General features: G+C 54.1%; 1 protein-coding gene across 1 annotated transcript in view; it reads left to right on the plus strand.

The window, feature by feature from the left end:
• Col22a1 (collagen type XXII alpha 1 chain) overlaps positions 1-23,774 on the plus strand; it is a 235,778-nt gene that overhangs the window by 207,414 nt on the left and 4,590 nt on the right. Inside the window, exons 51-61 of the mRNA XM_047525428.1 lie at positions 781-834; positions 4,922-4,975; positions 7,362-7,406; positions 8,224-8,277; positions 10,180-10,233; positions 12,401-12,454; positions 13,716-13,787; positions 15,231-15,266; positions 17,428-17,472; positions 20,109-20,288; positions 21,920-21,986. Of these exons, the coding sequence (XP_047381384.1) occupies positions 781-834; positions 4,922-4,975; positions 7,362-7,406; positions 8,224-8,277; positions 10,180-10,233; positions 12,401-12,454; positions 13,716-13,787; positions 15,231-15,266; positions 17,428-17,472; positions 20,109-20,288; positions 21,920-21,986 (715 nt within the window). The remainder of the gene's footprint in view (positions 1-780; positions 835-4,921; positions 4,976-7,361; positions 7,407-8,223; positions 8,278-10,179; positions 10,234-12,400; positions 12,455-13,715; positions 13,788-15,230; positions 15,267-17,427; positions 17,473-20,108; positions 20,289-21,919; positions 21,987-23,774) is intronic.

Genomic DNA, 23,774 nt, shown 5'->3' on the forward strand with positions numbered 1-23,774 from the left:
GGGAGGTGGCACCAGGAGGTGAGAGCTCGAGAGCTTGCCCAGGGCTCCACGCCTTATAGCCGCCAGCAGATTGAGCTTGCTGGGTGGGACTCTGGCTCCCCTCTGCCTCCTCTTGCTTCTTTCTCTGCAGACCCGGACCCAGGTGCCCAGGGTTGGACCCTCAGTCCTCTGTCGTTATAACCATCATATGGATTAACTTCCCATCTTCAGAGACCCTGAAGAGTTGCTTATTCCTGGGATAAACATGAAGAATGTTGTGCCCGCTCTGGGATGCGGTTGACTGAGGGGAGGGAGTCATGGCTGGGCTGCATGGAGAGCAGATGCAACATGCCTGTGGCCTTTCCACACCCCCAGCCCACCCTCACCTTCACACTCTGAGTTCAAGTGTCACAGGAGCTGTGCTAAGTGCTCCCCCGCTTGATATGTAAGGTCCTCCTCTTCTTCCTCTGCTCTCTCCACCCCATCTCATGTTCCACTCTGGAGGCCAACAACGAGGTCTCTGTTGTCCTGAGTTTGATTCCATGGAAACGCCCAGTGGGGCCTTCATCAGATCGGAAGTGAGAATAGTGATACTATTGCATGATGTGCTACTTTTCCAGTATGTGCCAGGTGCCGCGAGTCAGAGGTCTGCAGCCAGATCTGGTGTTGGGAAGGAAACTGTGAAATCAGACCTTTCCGCACGTGGAGACGCCCAGCAGCTGCTCATGTGACAGCAGCATCCTTTGTCCCGTCCCCTCTAACCTTCTTTGACCTGATAACCAGCTTGAGTTTCTCTTACAGGGTGAAGAAGGCAAGCAGGGCAGAGATGGAAAGCCAGGTCCCCCTGGAGAGCCAGTAAGGGACTTCACTCTTCCTATCCGTTCATGTGTCAGACTCGCTGGGTCTTGGGAATGGCCACTCTGAGCTGAGGGCTTCTGGGAGCCAGGCCCAGTGATCATGAACTCCATGCTCTGCTTCACGTGCTTCTCCCAGCAGCTCTGCAAGGTCAGCGCTGGTCCCTGGGTCACAGGACCAGCTGAGGAAGCTGAGTCTCAGGGAGATGGAGTGACCAGCCGGAAGTTGTGTGCTGCCCTGGCAGCAGGACAAGGGCCTTCCCTACCTCTGTGTTTCACTGCCCGTGGCCTCGGGCCTGCTGGTGTGGGAGGGGACCCTGGCAGGCGAGCTGTTCTGGAGTGCAAGCCCATACACACTACCACACGGTCTGCCAGCCCAGGCGCTGGGCCCTTGTCCCCACACCCCTTTGTTTGCTCTAGCTTTTGTTGTCATTTTTTATTATTGTCCTCTGTTCAGGGACATCCAAAGAGAAGGACAGAGTGTTCAGGAGGCCTTCTCTGTGGCCTGTGTAGCTGTTGGTTGGGAGTGTGAGGGATTTCTAAAGACCTTATCTGTGAACTCAGAGGCAGCCTCCCCGAGCTTGGTGGTCTCCCCTGCCTGGGGTCTGGGCTCTGTGATGACAAGGCCTCTTTGGGTTCTAGCAGACTTTTGTCTTCATGGCTGGGCCTGGGGTGTGGCTCAGTGGTGGAGCATTTGCTCAGCATCCATGAGCCCCTGGCCCTGGGTTAGATCTCAGCACCACAAATGAGCAAGACAAACAAATCCCACACCTGGACGGGAGGCTGAAGCTGGTCGTCAGCAGGTCCTCCAGACGCCGGCCCCAGGGGCCTGGCTAAATGGAGATGCATCCCCTAGGACACCAGCAGGTGCTCGAAGGGAAGTGGGCTTCCTCTGGGTGAGGAGGGTCTGCTGCAAGTTACAGGAGAGGGCAGAGGCTCAGGGCAGGGTCTGTTCTGTTGTGCATATGAAACCAAGTACATGGGTATTTTTCTAGTTTTTATAGGAAGGAGCTCTGAGATCCCATGTGATCCAGTGAAAGGTGGATCACATCCACAGGACAGTGGTTAAGGTCGATCGCATCCACAGGACAGTGGTTAAGGTGGATCACATCCACAGGACAGTGGTTAAGGTGGATCACATCCACAGGACAGTGGTTAAGGTGGATCACATCCACAGGACAGTGGTTAAGGTGGATCACATCCACAGGACTGTGGTTAAGGTGGATCACATCCACAGGACTGTGGTTAAGGTCGATTGCATCCACAGGACAGTGGTTAAGGTGGATCACATCCACAGGACTGTGGTTAAGATCGATCGCATCCACAGGACAGTGGTTAAGGTGGATCACATCCATAGGACAGTGGTTAAGGTGGATCACATCCACAGGACAGTGGTTAAGGTGGATCACACCCACAGGATGATGGTTCTGAGCAGAGGCCGTGGGCAGGAAGGCCACTGTGACTCCAGGCTGCTTTGCTTCATTGTTATCATTTTAATTTTTGAAAACATGAGCACGCATTACTTATTGATAAAATTATATTTTAAATAAAATGATTGAGTTATCATCTTTTATGCCAGAATTACAGCAACCACAACAATGACACTAAGCGAGCACTTAGGATGCCGCTCTACTCTGACAGGCTGTGTGACCCAGAGCAGGTCAGACAGCACCTCAGAGCTTCAGAGTCTTTCCATGTAGAATGAGGATAATATGCCAACTTGCCAGAGTTGCTGGAGGATTGGATGAGGTGGCAAAGCTGTGCTTCTCTGATAATTATTTTTGTGAGTTACATTTTGCAACTGCCCTGCTTTAACTCCTGGTGAGGTGGGAGCTGCGGAGTCTTCAGAGACTGACGTGAATTACACAAAAGTCCCTACAGCAAGCCGCATGCTCCATTTAATTTCTTTGGTTGTAAACTATTATGACTCATTCTGATCTTATGCAACTTGCCGGAAGCACCTCCTTTGTCATTTTACAGTTTGCCAGATGCAGAAGCCAGAATTCACCACTGAGAGGAAAAGAAAGAGCTTTCCACAGCAAAATGGATGGCTGCCACAGAGCCCAGTGCTCACTGGGGGAGAAGGCAGTTCCTGGGTGGTGGTGCGTGCGGGGATGCAGCTGAGCTTGTCTGTGGCCAACGACTCATGCAGGAGACAGGCCTGGTTCTCCTGGACCAGGCAGGCCCAGCTGCCCGTTCCAGAGTTCTCCCATGGTTCATCCTGGGACCTCATGATGTGTCATTACCCTGAGCTGCTTGGGAGGAATTCGGCACAGGATGGATAGAATCTGGGGACCCTACGAAATCAAGACAGAGATGTGGATGCAGGCAGGATATTCAGGGAGGGCTCCCGGGAGGCACCCAGAGAAAGGAACAGGGAGAAGGAACACTCCAGCAATGGCTTCCCTCACTCCCCCTGGGGCAGGATGGTGGCTGGACTACTCACCCACCAGGTGCCAACCTGTCGTAAGGGAGAGTGCTCCTGGAGACACCGACTCCTGTGCACTGGGTTTTCCACACCCCGAAGTCAGGCGGCCCTGGGGCAGAGAATGAGCTCCTTCTGCAGACGCCCTTTAGGTGTAGGAGCTGTGGCAGAGGCAGGTACCCTCCTGGGTGAGCCCAGGCAAGTGGCTGGGAGGTGACAGCACTCACTACAGGTCAGAGATGGTCCCTCTTCACGTTGGCCTATTCATCCAGTTCTTATGTGGGGGACACAGATGGGTAAACAGACAATGAATAGATGGATGGATGGATGGATGGATGGATGGATGGATGGATGGATGAATGGATAGCATAATTTTTAAATTAATACATATTTGGGCATTGAGTATTGTATATGATTAAGTGCAGAGTCCCTGGTAACAAAATATCTCAATTAGAACCCAGTTATGTGTCCTTGAGCAGATGACAACCTCTCTGTGCCCTGGTGTTTTGCCTGAGGGATAACAAGAATGTGCCCTTCATTGGGTTGCAGTGAGGTGCCATCGACATCATGGGGTAAAGCACCCTAGTTGTGCGTGGCATGTGGACAACTCTTGGTGGCAGCTGACTGGCAATCAGTTTTCTGATGGTGACTTGGGCCATCACACTTGACTATGGTGCAGTCCGTGCTAGGCCTGGGCACTCTCAATTACAACGACTTACAAGGGAAGATCGTCCTGAATTCACAACTGCACAACAGATCCAGGAAGAGAAATGACGCACGGCCAGGATTGGAAGACCTCAGAGCTTCGAGCTCCGCCTTCTCCCTGACATCTCCTTTAACCCTCTTGCGACCCCCACAGAGGGCCCCATGTTATGCTCGAGGCTCACAACCTGTGAAATGAGGTGCACGGAGGTTGGGGATGCCTCTGCCCCTGGTTGCAGGGACGGAAGGCCTGGAGTGCTGCCCTTTAAGCCACCGCCTCTTCCCTACCGCCTTTGTCACTCTATGTGGACCTGAGCCTCCCCAGGGCCCCTTACTGCCATTCCTTTATCTTTCTTTCTTTTTTTTTTTTTTTTTTGGTGCCTTGGCTCTGCCCAGGGCAATGCCAAGCTATGGGAAGTAAAGAACTTTAAAAAGCAACACTTCCCTCGTAGCTTCTTGTGTTGGAGAAGCTGGGTGGGAGACGGCTTGTAGATCCCAGGCCTCCCTGCGAGTGGGTGCTGTTGCTGGCAGGGAAGAGCACCGCCTGGGTGTGGCGTGGAGCTGGGATTCTGCCTGGCTTTGCCCTTTAGACATCAGTAAAAACAACTGCTTCTCCTTGGTGCTGCTACTGGAGAAGTAGAGCCGTTAGTCGCTGCTTGAGTGCTTTTGCGAGCACAGTCACTTATACCCAAGACGGCCATATAATTTCTTGTCAGGCCAGAGCACTTTGCACAATGCAAGGGACTGACTGTGTAATCTGTGTCAACAGCAGTATCCCAGGGCAGCCGGGAACATGATGGACCTGGATTCCCAGTGGACACTGGTGTGGGTGAAGGCGGCCCAGAACACCAGGGTCCCGGGCTGGCAGCAAGTGGGCAGCTTGAGGAAACACAGTGATCGCAAGGGGAGCAGCCAAGAAGGGAACCGCATCCTCAATCTCTTCTTTCCTTCTTCCCTGCAGGGCAAAGCCGGAGAGCCAGGTCTACCAGGAGCAGAGGGTTCCCGAGGCCCGCCTGTAAGTGGTCCATGACAGAGAGAGCCCGTCGGCCACTCATGTCCCCACGGGCAGGGCTGTCAGGGGCCACGTGGCCCTGGGGATCTGAAGCTTTTCCTCTCCAGGACAGCAGTGATCCTGGTGATCAGTTCTGCTGCTTCCATACCATAGCTGAAACTGATATTCAGAATCTCAGCCATGGCTGCGGGTCCACGCTTTCTTTGTTCTTACCTTCCTTATTATAATTTGCATGGGCTTTTCTCTGGATGATAGAACCTACACATGAGTCTTAATTTTAGTTTTGAATACTTTCCATACCTAGTTTTTTCCAGTTATGAAAGAAATCCACTCTAATTGCATAACAATCATTCTGATAATTATTAATAAGAAAAAGAATGGTATAGAGAAGGAAACAGAGTTACTTCTAGTTCTGTAAAACAGAGAAAAAGCTCGGTTAATGTTCCGGTATATGTTTTCCAATCACTTTGATACATGAATTGCAACATCTATATATTTAAATCTATATCTAGCTATCTAGCAATCACACATATAAAAATACACAATTTTCCTACAAAAAATGAACTCACGTCTTTTAGGAATTTTTTTGTAGATGCATTGCCTCTTCATAATTTCAAAATTATTTACACAATTCCTTAAATTGTTTTTGAAAAAATATGTTGTTTAATGGAAATTCTAAAACCCAATAATCTGACAAGAAGTGGCAGATCAAAATGCTATTTGTTTCCTTAATGTTTTTTTTTTAAATCAATAAATCATCTGGCTAGTATTCAATAAGGAGGAAATAAAACACAAAAATCAATTTTCCTGTTTCCAAAATCTTCCTGCTCTTCACCCGACTGCACCAGAAGGAAACTGAGAATGAGGGACACTGTTCCCATGGGGATTAAAACACAGAATTAGTGATGGATTTTTTTTTCTGAACATACTTTAAATTGATGATCCCATTATATCCTTTCTAAAGGCATATTTTAAGTTTAATAAATGACTGTTTACCATGGAGCACACAGTACAACCCCTATAAGTTCAGGACAATTCTCATGAAGAATGGTAAGTTTTCAAAGGTGGTTCCCTGTTCCTGGGAGAGAGGGGCACAGGACCCATCCCTGCCCTGGGAGTTGTAAGGAGAGGACACAGGTTGGAGGTCCACGTGGGTGACAGAAGCCCTGGCTGCCAGGGCACCTGGAGAAGAGTGTGGCAGAGTCCCTGCCTCCGTGGCTGGCGCTGGGACTCAGTGTTCCTGAGGACCATGCTGGGACCCGGGCATTTGCCTGCCCTTTTGGACACTGTCCTCCTGGCAACTGGATAAGACAGAATAGGCACTTGCCTTGTTTTGTGGGCATCAGAACAGAGCCCCACTGGAGAGAAGCAAAGCCCCCCAGATCCCACAGCTCCAAGGCAGGAGCCATGGTTCAGCTGATCCAGATCTGAGACAGCTTCCTCCCCCTCCTCTTCTCCCTCTGACTTTACTTCCTCCACTTCCTCCTCAGTCACTACCAGGTCCTGACTGCTCACAGGCTTCAGTCCTGTGTCCCCTTGGTGAATCCTCACCACAACCCATAGGACAAGACCAGTCTCCCCAATTACAAGCACAAGGCTCAGAGGGGAGGGAAGAAACGCTGGAGCCAGTCAGCTCAGGGTTAGGGTTGGCACACCCCCGACTCCCTCTCTCTGCTGCCCTGACATGTCCTGCAGAGCCAGAGCCTTGTCCTAGAGTCAAACAATGTCACATGTTCTCGTCAGCCACTTTAGGAGTAGCCCAGTGAGAAGCAAGTTTGCAGATTGTGACCACAGGGTCTTCACAGAGGCCTCTTGGGTTGGAGTTCTCTTCAAATGGCCTTGCTCAGGGTTGTGAGCCCCCCGGCAGGGTCTTCCTTTGTTTTTGAAATTAGGAGATGGAATCCGGAGATAAGCCAAGGAAGAACCTGGTAGAGGCAGCCAGGTGACAACTATCTTGGTCTCAAAAATGGCACTGGCCACAGACCCCCTTGTGGGTTGAGTGTGGAAATTCAGCAGTGCGCTCTGCACTCAGGCCTGAGTGGAATCTGAGGGCCACCACCTGTCTGTGTGAAAGGCAGGCCTGAGCCTCAAGTTCCTTTGTCTGTGAAATGGGAAAGCAAATCCCATCCTGCAGGACTTGGTGACTTTGAGATGAGAGTGCACATGATTGACATGGCACAATGCCTGGTGGGACCCATGAGGGACCTCCCTGCTTCCCTTGTATCCCTGCCTTTCCCACCCGCCACTCCTGCCCTGCTCCTGTCCCCTTCTTTTCCCCTGGTCCTGGCACAGAACAGGGCTCCAGACACCTGGACCCCCACCCTGGGTGCCACCTTCCCACCCTACAAGGCTGCTCACAGGTGGAATGACTCCATTTTATTTCTTCCAGGGCTTCAAGGGACACACTGGTGATTCAGGAGCACCTGGTCCCCGGGTGAGTGGAGACTGTCCTTGGAGGTTATCCAGGTGAATCAGAGCCGACATTCCTGGAGAGAGGACTCCAGGGCCCATAGGCAGGGCAGCACCATGGGATCTGGGAAAGGACACTGGGCACAGTTGGCAGTGTCATCCCCTCTTTTGGTCAGATTCCTCTAGACGGTTCTTCTGGAGGCCAGACCGTGACACAGGCCAATTAGTCCAAGCGGCCTGGGCTCAGGTTGGCTTCCGTCACCTGGGCTGTGCACAGCACTCCTGAGCCCTGTGGGGCAGGTCCTGATAATGGGCTTATTTTTCAGAGAGAGAAACTGAGGCCCAGGGGTCATGGGTGATTTTCTCAGGGTCCAGATCTTGCGTGTGGAACACAACTTTATCCAGCTGGGAAGCCTCCAGAGCCTGTTTTCTTATCCTTCAAATCCTTCTCTCTCTTCCAAATGCCCAAACAGAAGTGACCTCTGGGATCAATGGTTAGGTCCCCTGCATTGTAGATAGCCAGGAGAAAGCCCCGGGGAGAAAAGCTAATTGATCGGCAGTGAAGGAGGAGGAGTGGAAGGGGATCGTCTGACTCAAGCTGTTCCTTCCTGCCTGAGGACTGTGGAGACATATATGGCCCCAGGCACTTGCCAATGGCCTTGGGTGATATGGGCACCGGTTCAGGGCCAGGGCTCTGCATGCAGAGACACCCTGTCCTGCCAGGACTTTGCAGATGGACAGTCACCAGCATCTCTGCGTCTCTCCTGGGTCTGCAGATGCCCGTTGATGAGGCAACCTGAAGCTGAAGCAACTCAGTGCCTAACAGTGATTTTCATTTCTAGGGAGAGCCTGGTGCCACAGGTCCCCCTGGCCGGGAAGGAGCACCAGGGAAAGATGTGAGTAGGGGTGCTGTGGAGCCTGGCGTGGCCCATGGGCTTGGGGACCAAGGAAAGGATACTTGTATCCCAGGGGCTGGTGACAGCACTGGGAAGACACAGGGACAGCACACAGTAGGCTGGCCCAACAGAGAGTGGGACTGCAGCCTCCTGGCGGTGCCCATGCCCTACCATGGATAGGAGGCTTTTCTGGATTGTTCACCTCGTGTCTGTTGGTACCAAACGGGCTCACCGGATCCAGCTTGGACCGGAGAGGCACTTCAGGGGGCCCTGAGTCATTCCTTCAACACCTCTGCTTTCCCATGCTCAGAGTAATCACCATCTTCTCTCCACCGCTACTGCCTCCTGCTGTCCTGCCTGCTTTTGTTCTGTTGTGCAATCTGGGCAGGGCAGGTAGGGCTTTATGTGAGCTGCACAGATGAAGAAACCTGAGATCCAGGGAGGCTAAGGACACGGTCACATAGTGCATCAGAGATGAGAGGAGCCTGCTGGAGCCACACCTGTCAGTTCAGGATTCCCCACCCCACCCCTAAGAACTGGCCACACGTGGTACAGGGCATCCTGTAGGGCCATCTGATGTGTGGGGACACAGCTTGACCTCCTGGCACTGGGTGCCTGGTCAAAAGTGTGGGCAATCTCAAAAAACCAAAGGACGAATAATCTCGCTGATAAGTGGATGATGACACACAATGGGGGGTGGGAGGGGTTAGTGTTAGGGTTGGGGTTAGGGTTAGGGAGGGGGGCAAAATGGAGGAAGGAAGGTCTGTATAGAGGGAAAAGAGGAGTGGGAGGGGTGGAGGGGAAGGGGAAAAATAACAGAATGAATCAAACAACATTACCCTATGTAAATTTATGATCACACAAATGGTATGCCTTTACTCCATGTACAAACAGAGAAACAACATGTATCCCATTTGTTTACAATAAAAAAAAAAAAAAGTGTGGGCACTTGGTCCTGAGGTCCCAAGTGGCCACCTGTCTACCTTATGCATCCTTCAGGACCAGCCTTGAACCTGGGGAGGTAGTCTTCCCAGGGGCAGTTGATCATCTGAAGCACATTGGCTCTTTGGCTGCTCTGCTATTGAGAGATGAAGGAGCTAGAAGGGAGTTTAGGAGAGATCCACTGTAGTCCCCATGTCTTTCCTTAGCAATTATAAAACCAGTCCAAGGTGCAGAGCCCCATGCAGCTGAAGCACAGCACACCTCCAGTCCTGCTTATGGAAAAGGCAATAGAAGGAGCCCAGGCAGGCAAGGGATCGAGTTTAGCTTGCACAGCAGTAGCATGGGACTGGGACAGGACCAGGTGCCAGGTGATGGGGAACTTCTTTCTTCCCCCATTTCAGCTCTCTGGCTCTTTTAATTAAAAAAACAAAAATCTATCTTCCAGAAGGCATGTGTATGTGCACGTCCAAGCCTCTATCTTGTCGTCCATAACATGGGTGGGACTGCCAGGCCAGAGGGCCACTTGGAAGACTACATCACCACCCTTTGCAAACTGGCAGATGCTGTGCGTGTGGCTGGCACTCTCCCCGCCATGGTGGGGGCATGATGGTTCCAGGTTGCGAGCTAGTGAGTCTGGAGAAGAACTCCAGGAGAGCTTGTCTTCTCCGTTTCTTCTCTTGGTTCAAGATGGGGCCACCTGAAATTACTGGGGGACCATATGAAATATGTCTGAGTAGGTAAATCAATGCACCAATGCAGATGGCAGAGCCAGCGAGCATTTCCACATCTGTGTGAAGTGAGTTTGTCTACATCTGGAAGAGGTGGCCATCCATGAAGGGCATCTGTTCACTGTTGGTCCTCCTGAGTCTTTTGGTGAAGTTTGCTGCATATATGAAATGGCACGTCCTCATCTCTACACAGTGACTCTGTGATGATGTGACCCCCTCTTTTTCTTTCCAGGGTGATGCTGGACCTGCAGGGCCACAGGGTCCCCGAGGGCCAAGGGGCCCACCGGTGAGTTTTGCTTTGAGGCTAATTTGCTCACATCCTGCATGTTTTGGCAGCAATGTTGCTATGGTGACGTTTGGCTCTTTCACGCTGGCACAGTCATACGTGGTGTTAAGAAACTGCTATAAGTTACAGCAGGTGGGGAGCAGTCATTGCCCCTGGGGCCTCCCACACACCAGGAGCTTTGCCTGGACCACACGTGTACAGTGCCACCTGGCCCAGCAGGACCTTTAGGACCTTCCCCAGCCTCTCTAGCTTTGGGCCATTCTTACGTCACACACGAGTACACTGGTGCTGCTACTACAAAGTACTGTGAATTGAGTGGCTTCACAAGGAAGCGTTGCAGAAGTCTGAGCTCAAGGTATCAGCAGGCTTATTCCTTCTGAGGGGACGCCACCACACATCTGCAGCAGCTTCTTGGGGTTTGCTGGCCTCCTTGGTGTTCCTTGGCTTGTATGTATCACCCAGTCTCTGCCTCTGCCTCTGAATGATGTTCTCCCTGTCTGTCTGCAAATATTTTTTCATAAGGCCACCCACCATGTCCGGTGGGACCCACCCTGTGAAGTATGAACTCATGTTACCCACCTACATCGACCTTGACCCTGCTCCAGATAAGGTCACGTTCTGAGGGTCCTGGGCAGCACATGGATTTCGAGGGGTCCATTCACTGGTAGTGCTCCCTATGCTGGTGGACATGTTGGACATGACCCTTGCCTGTCTGTGCACCATGGCAAGAGATTTCTTATCTAAAAGGAGCCTGGAAGAGTGAGGGAGACGGAGGTAGAAAGTAGATACTAAGTGCCTAGGGGCGTGTGATCAAGAGCCGTGGGAAACGTGGGCTGTAGGACTCCTGGTGGAATGTGGCATGCTACTTCACTGTAAGACTTCTCATATGCAGAAGGAGTATTTTTAAAGATAAAGAGCACATTTCAGTAGGTTCTCGGGCCAGTAGCAACCATTTGTTATCGCCATGCTTAGTGACTAACTGCAGCGCTTCTCTGCACTGCAGCATGATGATGGCTCCGGTGTCACCGGGCAACAGTCACGTTTCCATCATAATCCTGTGGGACCAATGTCATAGGTGAAATCTGTCATTATGCAAAATGTCGTTAAGCAGCACTTGACCGTATCTATGGATTGACTCCATTTATAGTCATGGTGATTGTGAACAAGTGTGCAGACTGAAAACATTTGCGTTCTTTAAATTCCACAGTGGCACCAGGGATGGGGCATTGGCACCTTGTGGTTGATGGGTGGCGGAGAATGGTTGCCACGTTCTTGGTCGGTTCACTTAGCAGAGAGCCGTGTGTCTGGCACTGCACTAGATGCCTGGAACATGCGTGACAAGACCCAACCTCTGCCTTGGGTTGCTCGTGGCAGGGAGGAGAGCCAGGAGGTAAAGCCTCCGCAGGAACTGACCGGGAGTGGAGGGAAACTGGAAGGGAAGCTTGCAGGGCAGAGGAACGGCCGGCTCAGCCTGGGAAGCAGCGCTGTGCAGATGAGGGTTAGAAGGAATCCCTCTGAGCCGGAAAGGTGGTAGCTAGAAGCATTCTTCAGCTTTCTGGTTTTTATTTTGTCCAGAATTTTATTGGTTAAACATATTTGTCAAAGCTACAAATGTGCACAAAACCCCATCAACTTAGAGGGTGTTAGACTCGTGAGTCAGACCTGGGATCCGGAGGCTTGGACCTTCCGTTCAACAGCTGCAGGACTCCTGCCGGTCCCGCTTCCCCTCTCAGCCTCAGTATCTGCATCTGTTAAATGGGCATATGGGGTGTGAAATGAGATAGAGACGGGCACCCAGGCCATAGGAGCGGTGGTTTCGAGCCGGGTTGCATTCGGTGGTTTGTTTGCTTCTTAACGCAGCCTCTGAGTTAACAGATCGATGAATGAATGAGGTCATGATGTTCACTCTCCCTGCGCTGCGCACACCAATTACCAGGCCACAGCCTCGTTAATTCCACAGTGTTATGAATTAAATATTACGAGCTCATTTTACAAGTTGAAAAATACCCCCTGAGAAAAGAAGTGGTTTACTGAGAGCCACACTGGCCCAGGTGACAGTGTCTGTGTGAAGCCTGGTCTTCCGCATCCATCGCTTTGCTCGGCCGTCCTGCTCCATGATGCTCTGGCGGACAGTCCTGAGGATAATCACTTCTGCTTCTTCCACCAGGGTAACAGTGGATCCCCAGGCTCTCCAGGAGACCCTGGTCGCCCAGGAAGCCCAGTGAGTACTCTGCTGCTGCCACCTGATGGCACGGGTCAGGCTCTGAGAGGGCGTGTGGCTCATGTCACATTGTCTGGTTCTGTCCTTGGAAGCATTGGTGGGATTGTGGGTCTGAGTGGTCGAAGGTCTAGAAGCTGGAGGGTCTCCTTCATGGTTTAAAGCACGTGCGATTTTGCACCTGGTTCCCTGTTGTCTACAACCACAGGCGTCTACACCTACTAAACACAAGGTGCCATGTGGTTGTAGGTGGGTGTTTGGGGTTTTAAGAGTGAAAGGGCAGTGTCCTGCTAAGCAACCCCGACCACCTCAGATGACAGGGTAAGCGTGTAGCTTGCAGATGGTGCTGGGCAGAGCAGATTGGACCAGTGGGAAGGTAGGGGAGAGAGGGTGGCATAGGTAACCAGCAGAGTCCAGGTCACTGGTTAGAGGATTCAGATCTGGGTTCTGCCTGTTTGATGGGGGATGTGGGGAGATGCTCTTTGATAGGATCTAAGGTTGGGTAAGTCGAAGCCTGACACTGGCTCCTCCCAGCCCAGCCTTCTTGAACTTTTATTTTGCTAAAATTGGCAGTCCTGTCCAGGAGCCACCTGCATGTGTGTTGAGCGAGCAGCAACTGCCAGGGCAGCGAGCTCCAGAGTCCTGGCCGGCCGACTGCTGGTGCTGTGAAAGCCAGGGCCACAGTCCCAGGAAACTAGGCTTTCAGTCTGGTGGAGGCCATACCCCTGCCAGACCAGGGCCGGTTGTGCTAAAGGAGTCTGCCTCCTCTGTCAGCTGCCCTGCGGTAGGGCTTGCAGCTGGTGAGACACAGCAGATGGGCAGGAATGGGCCGTAGGGCTGGATCCACCCTTCCAGAGCTGGCCTGGAGGAGCCAGCCCACATGTGGGGCTTCCCAGGAAAGTTGAAGTTGGGAGATTCAGGAAGACTGAGCCTACTGAACCATGAGGCTCGGCATCCTCCTGGACAAAGGGGCCCCACCTCTCTGGAGGACCCCTTAGGGACCACACGCACCTGGGCATTTTTGCCCACTTCATGTTTGCTGTTCTGAATGGGAAGGCTGTCAGCGGCGTCCGAGGCCTTGTCTTCTCTTCTGCCCACCCCATGGCCATGTCTCTCCCTGACCCCTTCTCCATTGCGGGAAAGGGGGCTTGTGCTCCATTTTAGGGCTGCCCCAGACCTTTGGTGTTTGGAGTGGTCCCAAGGCCTCTGAATCCGCTTGAGTTGGTAGGTGACCTTGGAGATTAATCCTGTTTTTCTTTTGCAGGGCCAGAAGGGGAACAAAGGAGAAAACGGCAGCCCTGGACTTCCTGGCTTCCTGGGTCCCCGGGGGCCTCCGGTAAGCAGAGAACTATAAGCCAGCCCAGGATGCCTGGCTTCAGGTGTGACGTTCACATTCACAACTGTCCCTGCCACCTCCTGTGTCCTTGGGCCCATTCGCTCAGGTCGTGATTGAGGAAACCACAGGGGCTCAGGGGCCACCCCTGTGCACGATCCCCATTCCCTAAGGGAGAGGCCTTAGACAGTGTCCTGACCTCTCAGGGCCTCGGCTGCCCCATCGCTCAGAGGCGCCTAACGGCATCACCGGATCCACGTCAAGGGATTGCAGTGGTACCTGGTGCATTGTGGGTGCTCCATAAACACAGATGACGATAGTGTTGGTGTGTGTGGTGAGGTAGTAGTGGTGACAATGACCCTGGGACCTGCGGGACCCTTAGAAATCGTTTTGAAGATGAGCAAGTCTGGGCTCCAGGGTCAGAACACATAAGCAGTTTGTTGAAGGCCACGTGGTACATTCATGCCCAGTTGGTGCTTGAGTCTGGGTCCCCAGAGCTGATGGCGGAGGAGCTGCTGGGTGACCCTGGCCGGGTTGCTGGGGAAAGGGACAGCAGGCTCTCAGGCAATTCCACACTTGGCCTCTGATGCCTTCTGCGTGCTCTGGCCCACACCTGGGACTGCTGACCGGGAATCGGGGCTGTGTGTGATGTGCCAGAGAGGAAAACTTCTCCACGTCCCTGTCCACCCCCCAGGTGCCCCACAGCCAGCCCACCCCTTCTGGATTGTTCCCTCTGTCACTGCCTGCTACCCTGCTGCCCGGGCTCTCCTGCGCTGCCCACTAATCTTTACTTGAATGCACCCACGCAGCCGCCCCTTTCCACCCCGGTGTTGACAGCCTGGCTGCTGCTGAGCAGCGGGTATGCACTCTTCATAACAATTGTTCCTCAGTCACGAAGCCGTGGACTCGTTTGTCCAACCCGTACATGTGCCTGCCACTGTCCTGAGCACCCTACAGATACTAATGCGTTTAAATCTCATGGTGCCCTATGAGGCAGGTGGAGCTGCTCTTCCCATTTTACAGAGGAAGAAACTGAGGCACAGGGAACTTAAGGAGGTTGTAAGGGGCTTCCCAGGTCCCAGAGCCGAGAGTAGAGGAGCTGAGATGTGAGTGAGGAGCCCGGGGCATCTCATTTCACAGACTGAGCCTGCTTCTCGGAGGGGCCTCCTCCCACAAGCGGACCACGCGTGACACTGGCATCCTGGAGGCCTCCTGTGGGACAGAAGCTCCTGAGGCCAAGGAACCCAGATCTGCAGGCTCCCTCTCCACTGGGGACAATATTTTTGCCTTTCTCTGCATGGGATGACGGATTGCCTCGGCCAGGGGAACCGTTGGTTGTGGTCTTTGCTGGAACGTGACTTGAGTGACATTATCTGCGTTGAGGATCATCATATTTTCTATTTGCTTGTGCTGCAGGGCCAGCTGACGCTTTGTTCTGTTTTATAGGGAGAACCGGGAGAGAAAGGAGTGCCAGGCAAAGAGGCAAGTGTCACACCCCTGCCCCACTGGTAGCTCTTCCTGTGGGGGCCACAGGCCTGGCGTCCTGGGTGGGCAGCCCGTGTGGTCTCCAGGGCTCTGAGCTTGGAAGGACCCCTCTGATGCTCGGTTGTCATTGTGTTAAATCACAAATGCTTTATGAAGAGGGACACGTGTTTGAATTTGCACAAACCCCACAAGTTGTGACACCAGCTGATGAGAGCGTCCCCTGATCTGCCCCTCAGCAGCCCCATCGACAAGCCCACTTCCGAGTGCTTAGTTCTGTCCAGTTCCGTCCATCACTTCCACCTGGACTCTCATCTTACCTGCATTCCTCTCACCTGAGCCATGTGGGGACCTAAAGGTTTCCTCAGTGACGCCTTGTTCCCCACTATCCTGTTCACACTGCAGCCAAAGATCTGTGGGACAGAAGCACCTGAGGTCACTGCTCAGGTCACCTCTCGGCCCTGTCCTCACCCTGCACCCCAAATGAAGTTCAGGGAGCTGCAACCCCTGCCTGCAGTTCTCCCTTCTAAACTCCGGTCACTCTGGCCTTTGGGTCCTGGAAATGCCAAATTTCTTCCCCAGGGCTCTCTTTTCAGAAAGCCTGCATCCCTGCTGTCCCTCCTTCCCATGCGGATGTCCCCTGGTCCCCAGGGACAAAGCCAGTGATCCACCAGGGGCTGCCTGAGCACCTGTTCTACTCTGCTCTGGCCCAGGAGCCCAGCACAGAGTGGGCACTGAAGTGTCTGCTGAAAGATGCAGAGAGCAGAGTGTGTGCAAATCAGCATGTCCATGTCGAAGCCTGTGCTCTCTCCTGAAAGAGCAGGACTGCTTTCCCTCTGTACCTTTGGGTCACACTTCATTAACTGGGACTTCCTTGAAGTTGGCTCCATTTCGGGGAAGGATTTGATCCTGGTCCAGCCATGGCTGACCACTCACTGGGCACTTACTCACTGACCAATCACAGCTCCTTCCTGCCTATTTGATTGAGATGGAGGGGAAGCACCCCCTGCTCCCATTTCTGAGGGATTCATTAGCCGTATGTGCTCATAGTAGGACTGCTGCCTACATGAATTCTCTCTGGCTTCTATTGCTTTTCGGAGTAAAGTTCAGGCAGTCATGCATCCAAGGTCTTTCCCGATCTGACCACACCTGGTCTCTCAAGTGTGAGCTCCTGTCCTCTGCTGAACCATGCACAATATGTCCCTGCCGTCCCCATCTCCCAGGCCCAGGCTTGGCCTTGCCTCTTCCACCCGCCTAGAGTGCCTTTCCCAGCCTCCTCTCCCCTGTTAGATCATCTTTGACCTTTGGAGCTCTGTGCTTCTGTTACAGAAATTGAATCTGCCTGCTTTGCATTGGAATCAGCTGTGCCCACGGTCTGCCCCATGGGAAGGCATGCAAGCACACCTCTGCCCCCACATCTGGGCAGAAACAAAGTTAGTTGTTACTAGCAGGTCAGTGACCCAGGCCTGAGGATGGACTCTGGCCAGAGGAATCAGCAAAGCTTTGCAGAGGAGATGACAGGGGCTGTAGACAAAGAAGGAGAAAAGAGACATTCCAAGTGGACAGCTCCACAGAGTGGGGCTGAGAGGGAGGCAGGTGTCTGCAGTGGGGACCATAGGGCTGCATCCCTGTTTCCAGGGTGACCACCCTCCTGCGGGCAGTGGACATGTGGAAGAAAGCCACTTCTCTAGGTGGGGAGTGGGTAGGGAGGGCTTCCTGGAGGGGAGGCCTGAGGCGGGGCCAGTGAGCTATGTGGACATGGACAGAGGGGCGGGACTCCGCACAGGCAGGGAAGGTGAAGGTGGAGGTCAGGAGACATGAGAGCGGGCGCTCCCTGTGTGAGGCCCAAGGCCCTCACCTCGGCTGAAGCCATGGCAGCCGAGCTGGTGGGTGAGGAGAGCTCATCTAAGACCAGTTCATGGCGGGGCCCTGGGAGGGTCCACCCGGGCCGGTGCCCTTGTCGGTCAGTGGTGGGCAGGCAGAAGAGAGCAGAGAGGAGGAAGTGGACTGGTGCCCAGTGTCGGGACAGATTGGAGAGGAGCTCTCCGGGGTCTTCATTTCCAGGGTCCCTCGTCCTCAGCTCCCAGAGCTGGGTAGAACCAAGAAAGGCAGAGAAGCCGGGTGGCCTGCGCTTGACAGCTGTACCCTCATCTCGTTGCAGGGCGCCCCTGGCAAGCCTGGAGAACCCGGATCCAAAGGCGAAAGGGTGAGTGGGAGTCCATTCACCTTGCAGGGCTGCCTGTGACCTTCCACGGCGACCAGGGGACCGTGCGGCTGGTCCAGGACAGGGAGCAAACAGACCCGCTGAGCAGTCGTCTTGTGCAGTGGCTTCTGCCCACTGTTCCTGGAAAATCTGGAGCCCCACAAAGAAGGGTTCTTTCCCCCCATTTCTTTTTGGTTGTTATTTTGAGGAATAAAATCATCATCATAATTACACATGCAAAAGTAAGTGCCGGGAGGCTTTGACAGACCCCCTCTCCATGTGCGAACGCGTGTGTGTGAGGCTCCGGGCTCCCAGAGTGCCAATTTGCCGGGAGCCGGATTTGTTGCTGGAGGTGACAAGGGAACAGATTTTCCCATAATGAGCTGCCTTGGCGCCACACTCAGAGAGCCTTTCTTTACATTTCATTTCTCGAAAAAAACAACAGGGGAAAGGTTTTCGTTTTTGTTTTTGTTTTTGTTTCTGGAAGAGGGAACAGGGAACGTTGTCACCCTCAGGACAGCTGCTCCCTGGAGCAGCTTTGCAGGGCTTCTTGCCCAGAGTCCTGCGTTTGGGCCGCCGCTGTGCCGCTAGGACATGGATATCACCCACCCTCCTCCCCGCCCCCGCTTGTTTTCCATGGTCCTGCGGAGAATTTATCTCGGCTTTCTTTTGCAAGTCGGATGGGTGCGGAGCTGGCAGGCTTCTTCGGCAGCCAGAGGAGAAAGAAGTGGAAGCAGAGAATCTCTGGCCTCCCACCTCCTCCGCACTCTCTCCCTCTCTCCTTCCCTTGACTTTGAGTCCGCTGATCCATGGCCGTGGCCAAGATGGGCTTGGCTCCCTCCTGGGAGTGTCCCTCAGGCGCCTGTGGGGGCGCTTGCTGAGGGTATGGCTTGAGTTTGCTGGGGAGCCAGGGGATTAGACCGCAGGTAGGAACCTCTTCTCTAATGTCTAATCAATGAGCTGAGAGCTCGCCTGTCCCTGTTAAGTGGCTTCCTGGAGCCCGGCCAGGGAGCCCTAGACTCCCGTTCCTTCATGCTCCTGGGAACATTTGAAATAGGGCACAGGTCCTCTCACCACGAAGTGACATGGAGAGGTTTAATGAGTAGGAAACGCTGTGCCATGTGGGACAGGGCCTGGCATCTGGGTGATAGGCGCCAGCGATTCTGTGGATCTGGATTCAAGCTCACCAGGCAAGAGGAGAGTATTGCAGCGCCCCATGAAGTGCATCATTCCTGGGTAACTGAGGCTGAATTGGTGCTTTAATTACTGATTTTCTGATAAGTGTTGAAATTTTAATAGTCATTTATTTTGAGGTACAGGGGATTGAAGCCAGGGGAGCTTACCACTGAGCCACATCCCAAGGCCATTAAAAAATAATATATATATATATAATTTTAGAGACAGGGTCTTGCTAAGTTGCTTAGCCTTGCTAAATTGCTGAGGCTGGCCTTGAACTTGTGATCCTTCTTCTTCAGCCTCCCTGCCGAGATTACAGGCATAAGCCACCACACTTGGCAGTGTTGACATTTTTGTTTTTTCGTGTTGACATTTTTAAGGCAATATAGGGACAGAGTTAAACAATGGGAACTGCCAAAAATGTAACTGCAATGAAAGTGATGTGCCTCTTCCATCTTACGCCTTGGCTCACTGGCTCCCGGGCTGTCCCTGTACGGCTGCATCTCCCCAGAGCCTGTGCATACACCTGGGGTCCTAACTGTGCACATGGCTTCTCCTTTACCCTCCCCACTTGCCACAGGTCTCGCCCCTGTCATTTCCACCTGGTGGTTGCAGAACTGTGAAGTCCTCCTTTTCAGAGGCTCCGGTCACGCTTTAGCTAAGCCGCTTACCCAGTTACCTTCTTGCTCCTCCCCTCCTTCCCACTGTCCCTCCCTCTCTTTGCTACATGCCAGTAATGGAGCCCCATTTTTACACTCTGAGGCCATTAATGTGGCTGTCCACCTTTAGACTACTGTGCTCCCACACCATGGATCTAGCTCTTCAGATTCAGGGTCAACAAGGGGAGGAAGGGCCTCAGGCTGTGTGTCGGCCAGGGGATGACCCTCTCTGGACTCACTAGAGCAAGGACTGGGCATGGGACATGGGATGCACCCGGTGACAGGGTGCACTCTCCCCTGCTGACGAGGCCAAAACTGCACCGGCAGGGGGCTGGCAGCTGGGCCCTTGGTCTCTGTGGCCAGCCAGCCTTCTCTGGTCGGGCAGAGGAGCTACGTTTTGAGGGGCAGCCTGGGATTGGGAAATTTTTTTTTTTTTAAGGTATAAGGTGAGAAAGTTGTGCTCCTACCCTTTCTCCTCCAGCCTTCCCAACTAACCACCCGAGTCCTTTCCTGGCGAGCACCCCATCTTGCCAGTAGCTGCAGCGTGCTCTGTTGGGTTGATGGGTTCAGTCTGGGACTGGGGTTTGGGAATCGGCCTTCTCTTCCTGACCTCTGCAGCCTCCGAGGGCAGGTGCTGCTCTCTCTGGGCCCCCATGTCCTCATGCTGACAGGATGGAGGGGGATGGCTCTGCCCCTCCCCACGTCTTGCCCAGGTCGACCTGGGCTAGGGCACAGGCCTCCTGCAGCTTGCCTCCTGTCTGCCCCCATCTGCACCCACACTGATGTGCTTCTCTCCTTCTCCAGGGAGATCCTGGGATCAAAGGGGACAAAGGTCTGCCTGGTGGGAAGGGCCAGCCTGGGGACCCTGGAATTCCAGGCCACAAAGGCCACACAGGCTTGATGGGCCCCCAAGGACCTCCTGGGGAGAGTGGAGCAGCAGGGCCCCCAGGGCCTCCAGGCCAGCCAGGCTTTCCAGGACTGAGGGTAAGGATCTGACATCACTCCAGATTTGGGCTCTTCTGGGCCTGAAGGGAAGCCAGGGAAGGGTGTGGCCTTGGTGTTTCAGGGATTGGCTGTGTGACTAGGGGCAGGTTACCTCCCCTCTCTGAGCCTGCCCTATTTTACTGTGAAAGGCATGAGTAAATCCTCTTTTGACTTATTACGGTAAGTGAATTAACATGGGTGGCCTAAGAGATATCAAAATAGAGTCCTCTGTCCCGCTGTCAGTGGTGACGAGTCCTCAGAGCTTCATCCCTTGGGCTGTGGCGCTCCTCTGACCCAGGAGCCTGTGCAAAGGTAACTGAGAAGAGACCAGCTCCCAGAGATGCGGGCTCCCTGGGGGTGCCCCCACCCACAGCTGCGGCCTCTCCGCTCTCTGCCTCCCTGGGCTGCCCATTCTGCACTCTGGTTCTCATTTGTCCCAAGTGTGACTGGAAAGGCTTGCTTAGAATCGTAGCTGGCTTTTTCTTTTAGTGTTTGATTCTAGTGGCGGAACTCCTGCTTGACCTGGCCGTGTTACACGGGCACGCTTGCCCACAAAACGACCACGCGGAGCTCTCCTGGGGCATGCCTTGGTGGGGGCTGGCTCTCCAGGCCCTGTGACCCCCACTCCCCATGGGAGCCCACGTGGTCATCTGGGGACCTCATCCTCCCCAGAGCACAGCATTGGGGGCTCCATGTCAGCCCATCCCCTCCTGGTGGTCATGGTCAGCCTGAGCTTCAACCACCCTGCAGGGCTGGGCAGCCAGCCATATCCAGGCACGGGCAGGAGGTCTCACCTGACCTCCACAGCCCCGAGGAGTCCCGCCTGGTCTCCACGTCCTGCTGCTGTGGGTAGTGACGGAACTTCTGAGACCATCACAAAGAACTCCTGGCCAGGAAAGAAGAGGAGAGGAGGGAAATGGGACCCACTTCACGCCAGCCCATGCCAGGTGCTAGAGTGACAGAGATGAGCACGGCAGGACCCACCCTCGAGCGGTGACTCTGCTCTGAAGGGTCAGACGGGAAGGGAGGAACCCAGTCGGGCAGGTAGACTCTCTCCAGGTCCTTTTCAGAACCACTGCCACCTTGGGAGCCGGGTCAGCACCCTGGCCTCTCTGTTCTCCTCATGGCCCAAGCGTCAGGACTTGGTTTACATTTGTTAAGAGTCAGCATGGACCCGACAGAGCAGGAGAGAAGATCCTGGGAGTCAGAGGGCCCAAGTGACCAGACAGGGGACCCAAACATGATCCAATGCCTGGGGCAGGCCACAGGCTACGCCTGCAAGGGCAGAGCTCTGGCAGAGAGAGCTTGGGGGCCAAGTGCTAGGAAGAGTGTGGGGGTGAATTCAGGGCACAGTGGTTTGTGCCAGAAGGAAATCCAGCGAGACCTGAAGGGTGTGGAGGCAAGGGCAGCAGTGGCTGGGAGGGCAGAGTCCTGGCCTCCTGATCAAGTGGGTGACATTGCCTGCAGGGCAGCGAGGGACGAAGGGGCGAGAGGTGCAGAACAGAGTGACGGGGAGGCTGTGCTTCCCCACTTGCACGTTGCCTGGGAACTCATGGTTTCCTGAGTCATCCGGGGTCTTGGGTGGCAGGCGCTACAGGTCAATGAGTAACCCCCACCTGCCTCCCTCCCAGGGGGAGTCTCCGTCCATGGACACCCTGCGGCGGCTCATCCAGGAAGAGCTGGGGAAGCAGCTGGAAAGTGAGTAGCTGGGCTTTGGGGAAGCAGCCCTCTCTGTCCTCCTCCAATGCTTGTGCAGCCTGGTTTGGATCGTGCCCCGGGAGCAGCTCAAATGTGGAGAAGCAGGGCTGAGGAGGGAAGGTAGAGCAGCAGCAGCTCTGGCCCAGCACGGGGGCTTCGCCCGGGGACGGAGCAGCTCCAGCATGCACAGGTGCTGGGGCCTCCCAGCAGCCTCATGGGGAGTGCATGGTACTAGCAGGATGGCGAGGAACAGAGGTGCTGAGAAACTGACCTGCAGCTGGCGAGCTGCCATTCCCATTGCCTCTGTTATGAAAGCTTAGAAGAAAGTCGCAGGCAATCCTTCTGCAGGAATGGAGAGGAGCCCGTCACTACTTCAGGCACAAATGGACAAAAGGGGAGGACACATTTAGACATTTATTCAAGTGGTCATGTCCCAGTTATTCTGCATCTGGCACATGCCTGACTACTGGGTTTGAGGACACAGGAGCAAGCAAGGGGAGCTTTTCCTTCCCTCTTGGAGTCCAGCTGGAAGTAGTCCATATTCACATGCAGGAGGGCAAGAGGTCCTTACCTGGAGCTGACCACAAGGGATGGGTGGGGTCGATGAGGAAGGTGCTACAGGGAAGGAAGAGGGCTGGGTCGCAGGTGGAAATGCCAAGTTCTGCCTCCTGGGTATTAAATTTGGGGGTGATAGACATGGTTTCCGCACTTAAAGAGTTTCTAGACAAGAGCAGGCACAGCTGCCCTTTCTCGCTGGTCTGGATGGAGCATCTGCTGGGCTGGGTCCTTTCTTCCAAGCAATCCTTTGAGGCAGAAGCGTCGACTCCACTTTAAAGATGAGACAGTCAAGGCTCAGAGAAGTTGAGTGGATTGCCCAGGTCACAGAAGTAGATGTCAAGTCCTCCTGGTGCCTTGTGCCGGGTGCGAAGACCCCACCTCTGCCTGGGTCTTACTCCGGGAATGCTGGTCTGTGACGCAGTAACACCTTCTGCAGGATGGACTTTGGGCCAGATTCTCTAGAACTGTGTGCAAAGGAAGATGGCTCTTGGTGGCCACCGGACAGGGCCTCTGTGCCCTGCCTGATGGAAAGGCACGCCAGGCCAGCAATTGGACTTCTGATTCCATTGTGTACTCTTCAGACCTTCGACTTGACACTCAGAGGAGTCACTAACAGAGTTGTAGAAGCCACCTGAGCCCCCAGACCCTGCTGTCACGACAATTGCTGGCAGCACTTCCCTTCCTACAACTGCTGCTGAGACTGCTACTGCCATCAGTGTCCTACCGCGGCTGCCGTTGCCACTGCCGATGCTGCCACGGCCACATGACACAACTGCTGCCAACGAAGCCACCACCACGGCCATGCAATGGCCACAGCTGCTGCCAGTACTGCCGCTTAAGCGTGACTCCTGCTGCACAAACCACTACGGTCCCTGCTATGGCTAATGCACGGCTATCTCCAGTGCGACTCCTAGTATCGCCCCAGTTAAGAAATACTCCTGCCACCGATGGTGCCGCTGCTACCTCTGGCTGTGTTGTTTCTACTGCCAAAACTGCTCCTAGCACTGCTGCTGACCCTGCTAGGACTATTGCCAGTACTGCTTCCACGGCAGAAAGCACTGCTCCTGCTGCGGCCAACGCCGCCGCAGCTGCCGCTTCCAGTGCTGGCTCTGCTCCTGCGGTCGGTGCCACCACCACCACTGCTGCTGTTACCATGGCAACCAGCACCGATACCACTGCGGTGCTGCCTTCTCTGGGCACTCGCCTAGCGTCAGGCACAGCACTGCTGGG

The sequence above is a fragment of the Sciurus carolinensis genome, chromosome 1 (genome assembly GCF_902686445.1).
Source record: "Sciurus carolinensis chromosome 1, mSciCar1.2, whole genome shotgun sequence".
In the NCBI taxonomy this organism is placed as follows: Eukaryota; Metazoa; Chordata; class Mammalia; order Rodentia; family Sciuridae; genus Sciurus; species Sciurus carolinensis.